Source organism: Clupea harengus, chromosome 20 (genome assembly GCF_900700415.2).
Source record: "Clupea harengus chromosome 20, Ch_v2.0.2, whole genome shotgun sequence".
Lineage (NCBI taxonomy): Eukaryota > Metazoa > Chordata > Actinopteri > Clupeiformes > Clupeidae > Clupea > Clupea harengus.
In genome coordinates, this window is record NC_045171.1 from 14,726,759 (window position 1) to 14,743,829 (window position 17,071).

The 17,071-nt window shown below is 46.7% G+C and overlaps 1 protein-coding gene across 4 annotated transcripts in view; it reads right to left on the minus strand.

Moving 5' to 3' along the window:
* Positions 1-17,071, minus strand: part of mybpc3 (myosin binding protein C3) — a 48,327-nt gene that overhangs the window by 13,305 nt on the left and 17,951 nt on the right. For all 4 annotated transcript variants that reach the window (XM_031586828.1, XM_031586831.1, XM_031586830.1 and 1 more), the window contains 10 exons: positions 15,676-15,800; positions 15,065-15,170; positions 13,480-13,646; positions 11,118-11,283; positions 10,453-10,559; positions 10,307-10,336; positions 9,861-10,000; positions 6,226-6,385; positions 4,379-4,483; positions 3,706-3,894 (listed from right to left, as the gene is read on the minus strand). In XM_031586828.1, coding sequence (XP_031442688.1) covers positions 3,706-3,894; positions 4,379-4,483; positions 6,226-6,385; positions 9,861-10,000; positions 10,307-10,336; positions 10,453-10,559; positions 11,118-11,283; positions 13,480-13,646; positions 15,065-15,170; positions 15,676-15,800 — 1,295 coding nt within the window. The remainder of the gene's footprint in view (positions 1-3,705; positions 3,895-4,378; positions 4,484-6,225; positions 6,386-9,860; positions 10,001-10,306; positions 10,337-10,452; positions 10,560-11,117; positions 11,284-13,479; positions 13,647-15,064; positions 15,171-15,675; positions 15,801-17,071) is intronic.

Here is a 17,071-nt window from a genome sequence, read left to right on the forward strand (position 1 = left end):
TTCATGCCAGAGACGCATGTGTGGCAGGAGACGAGGAACAGGCGGGAGCACAACAATAGCGCAGATATCTGTGGCATGTGTCTCCCGTGCCTGAAGGCAAATTTACATCAGGCTGTTTCAGAGTCCTCTGATAACAGCACACAGACACAGACACTACACACACTCGCCATCCAAAATCACTCACACACACAAAGACAACCATATTTTCCCGAGCCACAAACACTCATAACACAAGACAGCGAGAAGATAAAAGTGCTTTTCGTGGATCTCAAGACATTCAACTATTGGTAACTTTTTTACAAAAGGGTGCACATATTTTAACATACCCTTCAGAAGTTAGTTCAGCCTTCATTTGCTTAATTCCTAACAACGTCAAAACTATTTCACACACAAAGCCGCATAAATACTCAGACTGTGTCAATTCACAGACACTTCACCGCTGTGTTCAATCCACAGGCAATCACAATCACTGACTTTGACCCAAAGAGAGTGTGAAATGGAAGCCTACTGGCAGGTTCTGGTACGGGCTCCGGGGCGATTTCTGCAGGGGGTGCCTCTCCCTCCGCAAGTGGTGCACCCTCAAGGGGTGCACCCTCCGCAGGCGGTGCACCCTCCGCAGGCGGTGCACCCTCCGCAGGCGGTGCACCCTCCGCAGGCGGTGCACCCTCCGCAGGCGGTGCACCCTCCGCGGGGGCCTCCCCCTCGACCGCTGGGGCTCCTTCAGCTGGAGGTGGAGCTGTATCCTCTGCCGGGGGCGCTGGGGGACTAGCAGGCTCTTCAGCTGGCGGGGGAGCGGGTTCGGCGGGGGCCTCCGGTTCGGGCTCTTTGACCTCTGCTGCCTCGGCGGGGGTGTCTGCAGGGGCCTCCTCGGCCGGCTTCTTCTCTGCCGTTTTGGGCAGTGTGGGTTTGGTCATTTTGTCCTCTTTTTACGCTAGACTCTGGCTGTCAGTCGCTTCCTCTCCCCTCTCCTCTCTTACTCTGTGAGTGTGTGACTGAAGCGCACACACACAGACCTTTACTCAAACACACAAACACACTCCCTGTTTCCGGCTGCAGTAAGCAGTAGCAGCAGTTAGACAGACTCAGCTGTTTGGGTGTCCTGTGCGTGGACGTTCTCCACCCCACAGAGGCAGGACATCACCTCTCCGCGCGCTAGCTAACGTGCCTTTATTTATAGAGGGGAATGCCAAGGATAGTTTCCTAATCAACTCGCTGCACTCTGCTGCAGATGCTCCAGGGTCCGTCCAGCCATCAAAACAGAGTGGGAAAGGTGGGGAAAGAGAGAGGTGGAGACTCAAAAGAGAGAGGTGGAGACAGAATAGAGAGGTGGAGACAGAAGAGAGAAAGGGAACTCCTCAAGTCACCCAGACTTTGGAGTGTCCTCTGCTGATAAAATTAGCCTCCAATACCTCAAACCTACTACTCTCTCACTCCTTCTCTGTTTATCGTTCTTTCTTCTATTCATCTCTCAATCTCTCTTTCTATATTTTCTCTGTTGATCATTCTCACTCTCACACACTCTCTTTATTGACATATCTCCATCTCTTTTCTCTGTGTTTATCTCATTTTCTCTCCATCTCGCTGTCTCTCTCTCTCTCTCTCTGTCTCACTTTCACTCCCTATCTCTCACTCTCCACCCCCTCCCCCCTTTACTGCCATTCTCATGGGTATGTTTCAGGTTGAGCAGACATGGTGCATGACCATGTGCTGCTGAGAATCTACAGGTGCACTGACCAGCGGAGCAGACCTTACTTGGCCAGCATATCACAGTGGCCTTCCACATTTTACGAGCGTCGGTATCTATCAGTAGGACAATCTGACAACAGGGCACCTCATGCCATCCTCTTACTCTGACACAACAGCTGAGAATACAGTGAAGACAGTGGGATCGAAATAGAGAACCCTTCTCCTCAGACCCCATCATAGAACCATACTGATATCACTGATACAACATGACATGACTTTTTAAATACTGGAGCGAAACCTATAGGTTAGATTTAGGTACCATGGTTAAACATACAGTGGGGAAAATAAGTATTTGAACCCCTGCCGATTTCGCAAGTTTGGCCACTTGCAAAGAAATGTGTGATCTATAATTTTAATGGTAGGTGTATTTTAACAGTGAGAAATAGAATATCAACAAACAAATCCAGAAAACTGCATTTTATAACATTTATGACTTTATTTGTATTTGATGCAGAAAATAAGTATTTGAACCCCCAAGCAAACAGCAAGAATTCTGGCTCCCAATAACCAGTTATGTGCCCAAGAAGCACACAGATTAGTCCTCATTAGGCCTAACAAGGTACACCTGATCTCAACTGGTGACGTGTATAAAGAAAACTTGTCCAAAGAATCATACTTCACACCTTCAACCTCACCACCATGGGCAAGACCAAAGAGTTGACCAAGGACGTCAGAGATAAGATTGTAGACCTGCACAAGGCTGGAATGGGTTACAAAACCATCGGCAAGCAGCTTGGTGAGAAGCAGACAACTATTGGTGCGATTATTCGTAAATGGAAGCAACACCAAACAACTGTCCATCGCCCTAGGTCTGGGGCTCCATGCAAGATATCCCCTCGTGCGGTATCGGTGATCATCCGAAAGGTGCAGAATAACCCCAGAACTACACAGGGGGAGCTTGTGAATGATCTCAAGGCAGCTGGGACCACAGTCACCAAGAAAACCATTGGCAACACACTACGCCGTAATGGTTTGAAGTACTGCAGAACTCGCAAGGTCCCCCTGCTCAAGGAAGCACATGTACAGGGCCGTCTGAAGTTTGCCAATGAACACTTGAATGATTCTAAGGAGGATTGGGAGACAGGATGTGGTCAGATGAGACCAAAATCAAGCTCTTTGGCATCAACTCGACTTGCCGCGTTTGGAGGGGGAAGAATGCTGAATATGACACCATCCCCACCGTCAAGCATGAAGGTGGAAACATTATGCTTTGGGGCTGTTTCTCTGCCAAGGGTACAGGACGACTCCACTGCATCGAGGGGACTATGGATGGGGCCATGTAATGTGGAATATTGGGCTTGAACCTCATTCCCTCATTCCCTCATTCCCTCCCATTGAAAACGCAACCTTAAGGATTTGGAGAGGATCTGCAAAGAGGAGTGGACCAAAATCCCTCCTGAGATGTGTGTAAACCTGGTGACCAACTACAAGAAAAGTCTGACGTCTGTGCTTGCCAACAAGGGTTATTCCACCAAGTACTAAGTCATGTTTTGCTAGGGGTTCAAATACTTATTTTCTGCATCAAATGCAAATTAAGTCATAAATGTTATAAAATGCAGTTTTCTGGATTTTTTTGTTGATATTCTGTTTCTCACTGTTAAAATACACCTACTATTACAATTATAGATCACACATTTCTTTGCAAGTGGCAAAACTTGCGAAATTGGCAGGGGTTCAAATACTTATTTTCCCCACTGTATATATTTGAGCAAGTACAGTCATTTTTCTGTAAACTGCTTGCACAGTATCTATGAGTACCTCTGACCATGGACATACCTGTAACCTTTTCCCTATTCTGACATGTATTGAGTACACAGACTGTATTCCCATTTTCTGGAACACCATAACAAAATAGTGAGCAGTGACTGGATGCATTTTCTGATTGCTTAATGAGTGGCTCTGATGGGATGGATTTTCTGGTTGCCTTGTGAGTGAATGGATTTTGTCATTGAGACTCACCTACTGGCACAAACGGCTGGGAGGGGGTGCTGTGGCGTGACATCCCAATGGCATTCACAGCGTACACCCTAATCTCATAGGCCATGCCCTCAATCATCCGCTTAGCTGTGTATGTGGTGTCTTTGTGGGGGTCAAAGTTCAACCGCATCCACCGGTAACTCTTCTTCTTCTTCCTCTCCAGCACGTAACCTGACGAGAGGAAAGTACACCAAATACACGTCAGGTGCTAAATATAACCTCATTTGAGATGTGGACTTCCATCAGACACAAATATGGACGTGGTAGCCTTCAGGAGGGCCAATACAGGGGTCTGAATACAACATCCTAATAAACATACACACACTTTATATTTATATTACATATAAATATAAAGTAGAAATTACATATTTCAGATTTCATCAGAAATCTGTCCTCTTGAGCTAGTTTTATCAAACATGGACATGTCAACCAGTTAACTACTGGAATAATATTATCTTGACTTTGTGATGGCACTGTCACTTATGCATACAATAGAAAACGAAGACTCTAGTCTATTTTGACTGTTGTCTTTCCTGGAGTATATAAGGAAATGTATACATTTTATGCATATTTCTAAGTGTTTCGGTGTAGCAGAGTGCAGCTCGCTTAAGGTTTCCATATTCACGTAGGTGAGTTATTCACCCCAACAACTCACCAATCACTGGTGATCCTCCATCGAAGGACGGAGGGTCCCATTCGACGACGCACGAGTCCTCCCCGACGCTGAGGATTCTGGGAGTCTGAGGTGGATCGGGCACATCTAAGGAGAAAAGAAAAAAGGCACACACATGTGACCTCACAACCCCATAGCCTCCACTAAAACCACCTCTGCTCTTTTATCACGTCCAAAGTCGTGTCGTTGGCTAGCTGGAGTCTTTCCACTGAGGGGGTTTTAGATTAGCGAGGCCTAGCGATGGTATTTACTCTGGTCTGAGCCTTTATGGAGGTAAGATGGAAGCCTTTCATAATCTACCTCTTAAAATACAACCCTGAGGTCACCCTCGTTCGGTTGCATTTTTGCCTAAGAAACTGGGGTACTCATGAAGTCCTGAACTGCAGCCCAGTAAAGACAGCTATAATTTCTACAGAGAGGTTGACAGAACAGGTGACCCAGAGCTACTGGCCAACCACACATTTACACTAAGGGGAGTGTGTGTGTGTGTCTGTCTGTCTGTGTTTGCAAGCACATTTGTGTGTGTGTGTGTGTGTGTGTGTGTGTGTGTGTGTGTGCGTGTGTGCGTGTGTGCGTGCGTGTGTGCGTGTGTGCGTGTGTGCGTGTGTGTGTATTTCTGAATCCATTGAATTACAGTAACACCAGGGAACTGCTGGAGGTAATGAGCCTCTAATAAATCAGGCCATTTTACTGCCAATAAGAAACCTTGTCTGCGTTGAACCATTCGCTGGAACCACAATTACTTCCTCCAGACTCATTTCCCCCTGGGAGCCCCGAGCCTCTTCCCTGTCCTTTCATGAAACCACTTCAATTTAGCTGTAATGGCACAGCCGGCCCTCTATAAGCCCTAAACAGTAATATGAGAGGGAAGAGCGGTGATCTCTCCCTCTGTCCCTCTTTAAAGCCCTAAACAGTAATATGAGAAGGAAGAGTACGGTGATCTCTGGAGCTGATTAAGAGCTGCTGGGGTGATTGACAGCCGAGACAAGACGACGCACATGCTCTGGCCTTGTAGTTGTCATGGCGTCTCCACGACGAGGAGTGAGAGAGAGGGACACGGGGGAAATATGATCAAAACAAACTGCTAGGTGTGGTATGAGAGACGACAAAGAAACACACACTTACACATACACACAAATACTGACAAACGGACACATAGACACATACACAGACACACAGCGCAGAGAACACATTGGCACACAAACGTACACACATATATGCAGCCACACAGAGAAATAGTTACACTGACACATACACACACTCATACAAAGTGCCTAGAGATAATTGTATTGTTATGGCGCTATATAAATAAAATTGAATTCAATTGAATTGAATACATAAGTGCAGACACACAGAGAAGCAGACACACACAACCACACAAAGGCAGGCAAAGACCCTGTATAAACACAGACATTCTCTGTCCACAGGACAATGTAATTCACACTGCACAGGCGTCTAACCAGACAGGTTTTCTTGTCGGGCATTATTTTTGGCATACCGTGGGCTGAAGGGACAGGCATGTAAGAAGGGTCAGAGGTCATAGGGGTCAACAGGGATCATCTCCATGACAACACGACTGCACTTGTCTTGCAGCAGCTGGTCAGAATCTTGTTTGGCGGTCTCAATTACACCACCCTGGACTAACTGGGGCGCTATGATTGGACATGGGAGAGTGAGAGAAGACCTGACACAGGATGTACTTAGGGACATGGCAAACTGAAATAAAGCACTGTGTGGATGCCAACATACGTGTTGCAGTGTTTATGAATCAGCTTTACTGCTACTGGTATACCGTAGTGTTGTTTTTCTTTCTTGCCCGTTCATCTTACCGACGACTTTGACGGTGATGTCAGCCTTGTCCTCCCCTGCCGGGTTCCGTACGATCACCGAGTACACGCCCTCATCCTGCCGCTCAGCCCCCTCGATGGTGAAGATGCAGTGGCCCTTAGTGCTTTCCACGTGGACACGCCCATCCGCCTCCGACATCACCTAGGCCACACCCACAATGAGTTAATCCCACCATCACTGGTTAAAGTTTAATTGACACCTCCTCTCTCCAATCCGATGAGGCCTCATCCAGCAAAGCTTGCATCAAATACACATGTGAAGTATTTTAATTGAATATGAACTATGTACTTTAAAATCCTGTAAGCAGGTATCCAAGGGTTTAATGTGTGTCTATGGTCCCTCAACCCTCATAGTAACCTGAGTAGCTGAAATGCTGAGATGTTTGAGTGAGCTAAATCCTAATTAACAGATGAAGTATTTCTATTGCTTTGACTGTTGACTATATGATATATACTGAACATCTACACATTCATAATCACTCACACTAGTATCTCATTGTCAAATACTTCTGACATGTTCTCAATGCAGGTCAACCCAACAGCCCAACATGACCAGTAGCACAATGCCTTAGTCTTCTGCTCTGTCCATGCTGAACAGGTATCCACGGTAACAGTAAACAAACAAACATCTCTGCTCAGACCACATCCAGCACAGACAACAAGACATGCCCTTCACTTCCTGACAACAAGACACACCCTTTACGAGCTGACAACTCTTACTTGCTGTCTGCAGCCATCAGACCCCTTGTACCCATGGTGGTATGGACAGACCAGAGTAAACAGACAGTTTAAACATGCACTCACCTGGGAGCACCTGGAGATGGCCTTTCCTTTTTTTTACTGTACTGGTAATTAATTAAAGTGGTTACTTTTGTAATGTTAATTAAATTATTGTAACCATATATCTTCATCATAGCTTTCAAGAAATACAAAAGAATTTAGTGGTTTATAATTAATTTGATTAAATACATTTTAGTAAACCTGATCCAGCTTTAGGGCCAAGATGTGCTCTGAAGCAGAGGTGACTACTGTTTCAGGAAGACAGGGACTGTTCCCTGCTGGACTGACTGACTGAACAAGAAAAGCTGCTTCAGAATCCCGTAGATATCCTGCTGTTCCCTCCCATCGTCTCGGAGACCAGCGCAAGGGCTGCTTCCTTAGCTGACACAAGTCATACAGGAGGCAGGAAGGCAAGAAGGCAGGGCCAGGTGGCTCTCTGGTTTGTCCTCTGGGGGTAACTTGGCATACGAGTGCAGAACTGCATGCAGCAAGGAGCAAGCATGTGTCAGCTAAATCAAGGGATCAGGCCGGAGAAAGAGAGAGAGAGGGCTGGAGGAGGAGAAGAGAAGAAAAGAGAAAAGAAAAGAAAAAAAGAGAAAGAATGCAAAGAGTTTGTGATGCCGTGTAAGAGGAAAACAGGAGGGGGCGTAGAGACAAAAGGTGAGGAGAGAAAAGAGATGGAGAGAGGAAGAGTGATTCTGCTGGAGAGATCGAGGGATGGAAACACTGACAGAGCAGGTGAGAGACATAGTGAGAGAAAGGAAGATAGATAGATAGAAAAACACCAGAGCAGAACCAGACCATACAAAAGAAGTGCAAAAAGCTCAAAAGACGAAGATGAATACAGAAGCGACCAAGCGACAAAGACAGCTCTGTTACGGCCGGCGACTGAAGACTTGTCTTCTAGATGGCGTGTGTCTGACAAAGAGCAAGAGGGCGGAGTGGCGGGGTTAGTTAGCCAGGAGCCGGCACTCACTTTCCCATCCTTGGAGCTCCATGTGCGGACCGAGTCATCTGCGTCCTCTCCGTCCGGCTTTATGGCCCTACCCTACATGAGCAGAACACAGCGCAGGCATGGGGGGGGGGGGGTGGACCTGCAGGAGCCTTCAACACCAAACCAAACATAAGCAGGGCAGAGGCCAGCCCCGCTCTACTGCTGGGAATATGGTTCCATGTGAAAACAAGACATTGGGCAAGTGGATAGTCCACACAGTGGTGCATTCTGGGTAAATGTGGGTGAAAGACCCAGGTGTCACTCAACTGGCCAAAACCTCAGCTGTCTCTGTATGATTACCCACAATCCACCATCACAGTAAGAGACCCTGAACCATATCGGGCTCTGGTGTCATACATATTAATGGTGCATCTCCACTCTGGTGTAAAACCACAGTGTCTGGGGGAAAGCTTTGGACTTTTTTTCTTTCCATCTCTTCACAGGAAAAGGCCATCAGTGATTGGGAACCAGATCAGATCCAGATCTACGTCTGGGAATATGGTTCGATGTGGAAATAGATGGATAGTCCATGGACACTCCACACATTAGTGGTGCATTCTGGGTAGCTTTGGGTGAAAGGCCCAGGTGTCACTTGCTCACTTGGGCAAAACCTCAGCTTTGCATTGTGGGAGTTTCTGCAGTCTACCTATGATTACCCACAATCCACCATCCCAATCGGAAGCTGACCCTGAACATTATCTGAGGTGCGTTCAAATGCGGCCAACATTCAAGGCAAACACATTTTCTTTGAACTTCAAACATTCCAAATTGTTCGATCTAAACGGTTACTCAATCCCCGCGTCCATGTTTGTTCACCGAGAACAGACTCTTTGTGTGTGTTTGCAAACGTTCAGTGAACTCAAAGCAAACACAAAACTGTTTGAAAGCCTTTGTGAACGTTTGCCTTTGTTTGCTATTTTGAACCCACCTCAGGTTCTGCTGTGAAAGACACTCAGTGATTCTAGACCTGTGCATTGTTTTTTTTAGGTGCACTGTTGGCTACTAAAAGATTCACTTTGAAAAAAGGGTGGAAACATCATGGAAAGATCTGAATAACCACTGGCAATATAGACATGTAATAAGCCACAGTGCCATACAATAAGTGTGTTGAACCTTATTCCCAGCTTAACTCACCTTAATAAATGTCTACAAAGCCTCCTATGAACTCGGTGAGAAGCAGCGCCCTCTTTTGGGGGTGCAGGTAGGTAGGTAGGACACCACCAACCCCATATGCATACCCGCCACACCCCCCTTCGTACCTGTCACCACCCTACCTGTGTCGGACCTCAGGTGGAGCATAGGCCCATCCCTCAGGTGGCTTTAGGTCAAATTACAGGAGAACACAACCACAGCAGGGATGGTGAAAAGGTTATGGGGACGCAAACAGCTCTCTGAGTGGGAATCTGTTCACATTACACGAGTACGGATCCGGATTAGTCCAAGCCTTAGTGACTTATAAGCAGTAGGCAGCAGCTGAAACAGGTCTGGCGCTGATCTGGGTTGATCAGGGCTGTCTCTGTTCCAGGGTTAGCTGCTGCGAGAGACTCCGCAAGGGTTGCCATCAAAAACAACAACTCCTGAAATCCTCTTCAGAATGCAACAAAGTGTAACATATCACATGATATACATTATACAGAATAGGACTCTGTGATTGGCTGGAATCCTATTGGGTGTTGCTCTGTGACTAGTTACATTTACACATACTGACATGAATTGTGCCCTCATTATCCTCCAAACAATAAATTTCAAATGAACTGTGATCAGCAAAGATGTTGCTGGATGCTTGATAGCATGTAGTTGATTGGCTTAACTGAGAAAACCACCCCCCCAATCCCACTCTTACCTTCTCACCCTTTGTCCAGACCACAGTAGGGGCAGGGTCTCCGGTGATTGGCACGTCCAATCGCAGCTTGTTTCCGGCTACTACCACTATGGTGGATTCTGGAGTTTTGCCCATGGTATCCAGATGGATCTTTGGAGGATCTGACCAACAAAAGACACTAGGGTTAAATGTTCTTTTTATATGCATTTTAATTTTGTTGTGTATTGTGTAATTTGTCATTGGTACATTTGTAAGAGATGGAAACGTTTTTTTGTATATGTGTGTGTGTGTGTGTGTGTGTGTGTACGTGTCTGTGTGGGGGCGTGTGTATATGTGTGTTTGTGTACGTGTGTGTGTACGTGTGTGTGTACGTGTGTGTGTGTGTTTGTGTGTATGTGTGTGTACGTGTGTGTGTGTGAGTGTGTGTCTATGCACTTCTGATGCTGGGCACAGTGTAGTTTCTTTACCCTGGCGCGGTACATAGTCAATCTTGACCTCTGTAAGTGAAAAGAAGAAAAGAATCCCATGACCTCTCCAAACGAGACAAGTGTATACTCAGTGTTAAATGTGATAAAATGCGATGGCCTTTAAAGGAAATGCGTTGTCACTGTACCGACGAAGTTGAGTTTGGCTGAGAGGTTAAATGCATGGCCCTCCGGGACAAATGTGTAGTCTCCCTCATCTTCTGGCTTCACGTCATCTATGGTGAGTTTATGATGGCTGACAGGAGAGAGAGAGAGAGAGAGAGAGAGAGAGAGAGAGGGGGGAGGGGGGAGAGAGAAGGGGGAGGGACAGAGACAGAGAGTGAGATAGGGGAGAGGGGGGGGGGAAGGAAGAGAGAGAGAGAGAAAAGTGGGAGGGAGAGAGATGACGCACAAGACAAAGAGTGTTTACATTTTTAACATACCCATTTCAAATTGTAATCCACTTTCTTTCTCTCTATTGCTTACACACACACATACTGACATACACACATGTGGGCACATACACACAGACATATTTGCACACATTTACACAGACACACACACATGTGCGCACATATAGACAGACATATTTGCACACATTTACACAGACACACACACTACACACTACAACTGTACACATTCATGCTAATACACATAATAACACATACTGTCACATTCATATTCAAACACACATTTACGTACACATACACACACACGCACATACATACCCACACACATACACACATTCCCACCTGCACAGATTCACACATGCACACACACACACACACACACACACTTGTAGACGTGCACATACCTGCCGATGTGTGTGATGTGTGTACGAGCATCTGCCTTCACCTCCACTCCGTTCTTGTACCAGATGCCCTTGACGTTCTCGTCAGACACCTCACACTTAAACACGGCCTGGTCTTTGGCCTTCACCGTCAGGTCTGCGATGCTCTGGTACACCTCCAGTTCCTTCTCTAGAGGGACAACACAGCAAGGCGTATGGACAAAGCACAGCCAGGGCATCAGCACACACACACCACAACTTCTGTCTACAGATGCGCTTGTGTTTGTGTGCGTGTGCGTGTGCGTGTGCGTGTGCGTGTGCGTGTGCGTGTGCGTGTGTGTGTCTGTCTGTCTGTCTGTCTGTCTGTCTGTCTTCCTGTGCACATGCATGCAGTTTGGGGGCCCTCATGTGCGACAGACTGCGCTCATTGCTTTGTTCGTTGTCAACGAATTTATGGCCCTGTGTGTGTATCTAAGATGGAGGGAGACAGAAAGAGAGAAAGTGTGTCTGTGTGTTCAAGACTGACGTAAGTGTGTGGCACCACAAGAAATCGTTACATAGAGCTAAAACTCTAATTTTCATAGAAGTGACCCTTTAAAGGCGCTAGAGCTAAAACTCTATTTTCACAGTAGTGACCCTTTAAAAGCACTAGCTGCTCTGGCTCTCTGGAATCCACCCAGACAGTGGGGGCGCCGATCTTGGCACCATGCCCATGGGTTAAGACCCCCAAGGAGGGCAGTGAGAGCGGGTGAAGAGGTGGGCAGTGAACCCTGCCATGGGTTGGCATAGGTGGAGGGCGCTGGGCACATGGCAGCTGGTGAAAGCTGGCAACCAACGCTCTCTGATTAGGGGTACAGGAACTGGCATCACTGCACGGGCAGGGGGGTATCAGGTGCCGGTGTGGCCACGGACACACACACACACACACACACACACACACACACACACACACACACACAGAGAGAGGCATGCACGCCTGCACACACATAAACACACACAGAGGCACACGTACCCCTTGCACACACACACACATGCGCACGCGCACACACACACACACACAGAGGCACGCACACCTGCACACTCACACACATAAATACACAGGCACGTATGTGAGCATACACGCACACGCACACGCACACGCACACGCGCACGCGCACGCGCACACGCACACGCACACGCACACGCACATACACACATACATACACACACACACACACACACACACATACAGTGCTCAAGCAGGATTAATATCAGAGAGAAAGAAAGGCAGATAGAGAGAGTAATGGACAGAGAGCCAGAGAAAGAGGGGTGATGACAGACAAGAACAAAGGGAAGATGAAGTGGACAAAAGACAGAAAGGAGGAGAGGAAAGATAAGAAGAGGGGAGGGAACAGATGGAACAGGCTACAGAGAAAATAGACAGGTGGGGGGTTTCCAGCTACAATATGGCAAAATGTCCTCTCAAGTAGACAGAGTTCTCAAATAGACTCTAAACTATATAAGAATGTGAACTTTTCAAATAGGATCAAATAGAGAGGATATTTCAGTATATTTGAATGGCTATTGTAGTGTGGTGTAGGGCAAATATCTGCGAGTGTAGAGACTATAGATCACGGGTCTCTCTCAGGCTTGACCTCTCCCCTGGAGCAGAGCCACTGCCACTCCACCTCTCTCATAGAGATCAGTATGGGGCAGTGTGCATGATAGAGAGAGGGATGAAGAAAGACAGAAAGAAGAGGCAGAGACTGACAAATAGGACAGATACAAAGAGCGTGAGATAGAGAGAGAGAAAGAGGGAGAGGGAGAGAGAGAGGACAGAGAAAGAACAGACAGATAGATACAGAAACAGGGAGAGAGAGAACAGAGTCACCTGTTCTGATAAAATATATGAGGCACATTGTCTAACTATAGCTGGCCTTGGGCCCCCTCTGCCTGCTAACCTTGGCATAGTGATGCCAACAATGGTTGCCATGCATGTCCGTGAGAGTTCTGATTGACAGAGACATCGTGGCTGGGAGGGAGGGTCTGGGTTATATTTTAGATCAGTGACAAGACAGTGACCTTTGACCTCTGAAGACATACAGAGCAGGACCTGTGTAAAGGGTTCAGACAGCGCAAAAGTTGACCTTTGACTTGAATGAAGGGACTGGGTTGCAAACTATGTAAACAAAGCCCATGGGTTTCACTGCCAGCCAGTGTTATTACAAACAATTGCTTGTCCTTGTCAATTTTATAATTATATAATGATCATTAGTATTGGACTCTATCGCACTGGCTGAAGGAGCTTTGTGTTACTTAGACACAGTGTGTCACTACTAATGTATGGGTCTCTGGGGTTGTAGGAGTTAGTCGTGTCCCTGGGCATAGCACAGGTGAAGTCACACACCTTGCACCATCAGCTCGGCCACTGACTCCCCTCCGTTGGTCTTCACGCGGTAGTTGCCACAATCCTCCTTGCTGACCTCGTTGATGATGAGGTAGTGCTTACACCCGTCCTTCTTGAAGCGGTACTTCAAGGCCTCGTCGCGGGTCAGCTCCACCCCGTCTTTCTCCCTGGGCAGAGAGAAAAACACACTTCCTGTAGATCGTCTGCCAGAGCAAGGCGCCTACAATGTCAAAGGTCATGAGCCTGAGTCCTAAGGCATGTCATAAATAGCGACCCATCATCCTGGGGTTGTTAGGCCATTGCTCTACCTATTGAACCACAGGAATGTGTTTCTTCCTTTGGTAGTCACTGCAGTGTACAACTAAGGAACAGCTGTGGGACTGCAAAATTGCTAGAACCCCATTCCCCATGGGTCAGACTAGAACCCCAGTCCCCATGGCACTGATGCTAGCTCTTGGGCCACAGCTCCTACATAATCATGAAGTTCTGACGGTGCACGCACTCCGGTGCATAGTGAGGGGGCGGGTGATGCTGTGCGGTTCAGGGCCAGCTGTGCTTGACGGGAATCAAATCTGTTTAGCATGAGCACTGCACAAATCATAAGAAAGAATCAAAACTAGTCTAGTCTACGGAATAACAGAATGTTACTGAAATCCCCCAAAAGCACATTTAGACCGGCTTGAATAAATACTAGTCACGCCACAGGTGACTCAACACAGGAAAGGAAAACCATGTACTCTAAACTAACCACTAATTTATTGTTCATATAATATCACAAAATACAAACAGATATGGCAGGTGTCCACAGAACAACATAATATCAGTGGCTACACAAACCAATACCTCTCCATGGTTGTGAAGACCAATGAAGGAAACAAAAGGCCAGTAGTTTGATCCATGTAAACTCATTAGGAAAAAGAATGTCACAAATCTGAGGGAGCAGACTGTGTCATTTATCCAGTGACCATGGTAATCACAATGCTGTTTTTAAAGATGATAATTCAGCCTATCCAGCTATCACCTGGGACAGAGTCAAGCCATTCATTTTCACAAAGTAGGCTTACAAACAACCTAGCTGAACCTCATCAAAGGCGGTCGGTAGAAAGTTTCCTTAGTTAGTCATTCTGGCCGTCATAAACCCGCGGTGACTTTCTCGCTCCGCTAAAGGACACAGCGGAGGTGTTAAGAGGCAAGAGTGACCTTTTCCTGGCAGTGATAATTTACGGCGCACGGGAGATATACGGTCCGTGTCGTGCCAGCCTCCACCTGCCTTTCTCATGCTGTGGAGTTTTTCAGGAGGGGCAGCTGGCTTGAGAAGCACACATGCCATCTGGTGGACATGAGGGGAATCTCAGCTATGGAACCGGAATACCAGAGGTTCGTAAATAGAAGTTCGCTCATGAATTCATGGCAACTAATCAACTGGTTCTCAGTGTTGTGTTCTGATGGTTGGTCTCTTTATTTGGAGCCCATGCTTATATATGGGGGATGAGTGTGTGTGTGTGTATGTGTGTGTGTGTGTGTGTGTGTGTGTGTGTGTGTGTGTGTGTGTGTGTGTGTGTGTGTGTGTGTAGCGGTATTTTACCATTTCACAGTGGCTCCCTCCTCAGACACCTCACACAAAAACTCCACCCTCTCCCCCTTCATCACCATCTGATCCTCCAGGTTTTGCACAATCATCACAGGAGGCTCTGAGAAAGAGAGAGAGAGAGAGAGAGAGAGACAGAGTTAAGGGGGTCAAGGGAGCGAGAAAGACCAAAGAGAGAGAGAGATAAGGGGGTCGAGAGAGTGAGAGAGACCAAAGAGAGAGAGAGTGATAAGGGGGTCGAGAGAGTGAGAGAGACCAAAGAGAGGGTGAGAGAGAAAGACAGAAAGGGGGGAGGAAGATGATTCAGAAAACTAGTGAAGAGTGAAAACACCATGAATAGAGCAGCCGGCTTTTGAAGGGATCTGCCCCTGAACAGATTTGGCTTAATGTTGTGAGTGTGAATATAAACTCCGATTTGCGTCATATCTGTTTTTCACAGTAGCTTTGCAGAAAAACACCTTGACAAAGACCATCATAGACTTAGACAGTGGTGAATAAATTCCTAGTTTCGTGTGGTTCCTCACCTCTCTGATTCTCCCTAAATGACATCTCATGTTACGTGTTTATCTGTATGTCTTTAAACAGTGTTTATGTTTTTAAACAGATACCTTTAACAAAGAGCTCAGTGGCCGTCTTCTCCTCTCCTACCACACACGTGTACGTAGCGTCGTCGGCCAAGGAGCAGTGATTGATGGTCAGGTAACGCATGTTTCCCACACTTTCAAAGATGTACCTGTGGGATACACACACACATACACACAAACACACACAAACAAACACACACACACACACATACACACGCTTGCAGTTGTTATTCTGCTCACCAGATGGGGATAGAACCTAACTTTGAGGGCTCTGTATGCTTGAGGTGTGGCAAAACAAATTTGCATGTTTGACAGTTTAAAATATATTATCTCTGTTAAATATCAACATAAGAACAAGTCTGCTGTTTATCAACTTAATGGACATTATCAAATTCCAAAACTTCATCACTTATCCACAAACTGACCATCATCAAATTATCAGCCAGAGCATAATATCTGGACTCAGTTTTTCAACAAAACTTGTTTTTTTTTCATCCCTCCTGTCTCTTCTCAGACTAAAGGATATACTCTCCAAGTGTAGCTGCATTTAAATGTGTCCTTCATGCCCTTGGAATGCTTCATCCTTGGGTTTGGATGTCATGGCAACAGCAGAATGGAAGGGTTATGACGTCAGACAGACGTAAATAGAGTCAGATTGAGACAGACAGACATACCGTTGGTCTGCCGTTCATGAAATATTCAAAGTATTTACAAGCCTAACAGTAAAGTCCAACACCGTAGATGACTTTCAGATCACAAGCCACTCAAGAAAAAAATAAAATAAAATAAATCAACCTCAAGCCAAGGTGTGTCAAAATGAAGGCATGAGAATTCCATTCCAGTGCTTCAACTACAAACACGTCCTGGTCACCATTTTGAGTATTCTAGCCAGATCCTCTCATCTCCCTCCCTCCCTCTCTCTCTCTCTCTCTCTCTCTCCCTTCCTCCCTCCCTCTCTCACTAGCAGAAGGATGGAGTACTCAAAGTGAATAGCAATGAGAGAGAGCGATGGCTAGGTTACTAATAGCACACTCTAGCCACTCCAGTGAAGGGATGTCACCAAATGTCAATCTGCCCCTTAATGGAAAACTGAGCTCGTATTTTTATCACCCCTGATATGATCCCTGGAACAGGGGGCCACTTACACCCCCCCCCCCCTCCTTCCCCCCTTCTCTTTCATGTCATCAGGCTCTCTCCCACACGCCACTGTCTGAGGAGTGGAGTCTACAGAGGGCAGACCCACAGACTCTTAGCCCCTCTTATCTGCCCTGGGTGAGAGCCATGGGTCTGGGCCTGCTTCCCCTCCCTCCGTCTGTCTCTCCCTCTGCACACACACACACACACACACACACACACACACACACACACACACACACACACACACACACACACACACACACACACAGAGAGAGAGAAGGGC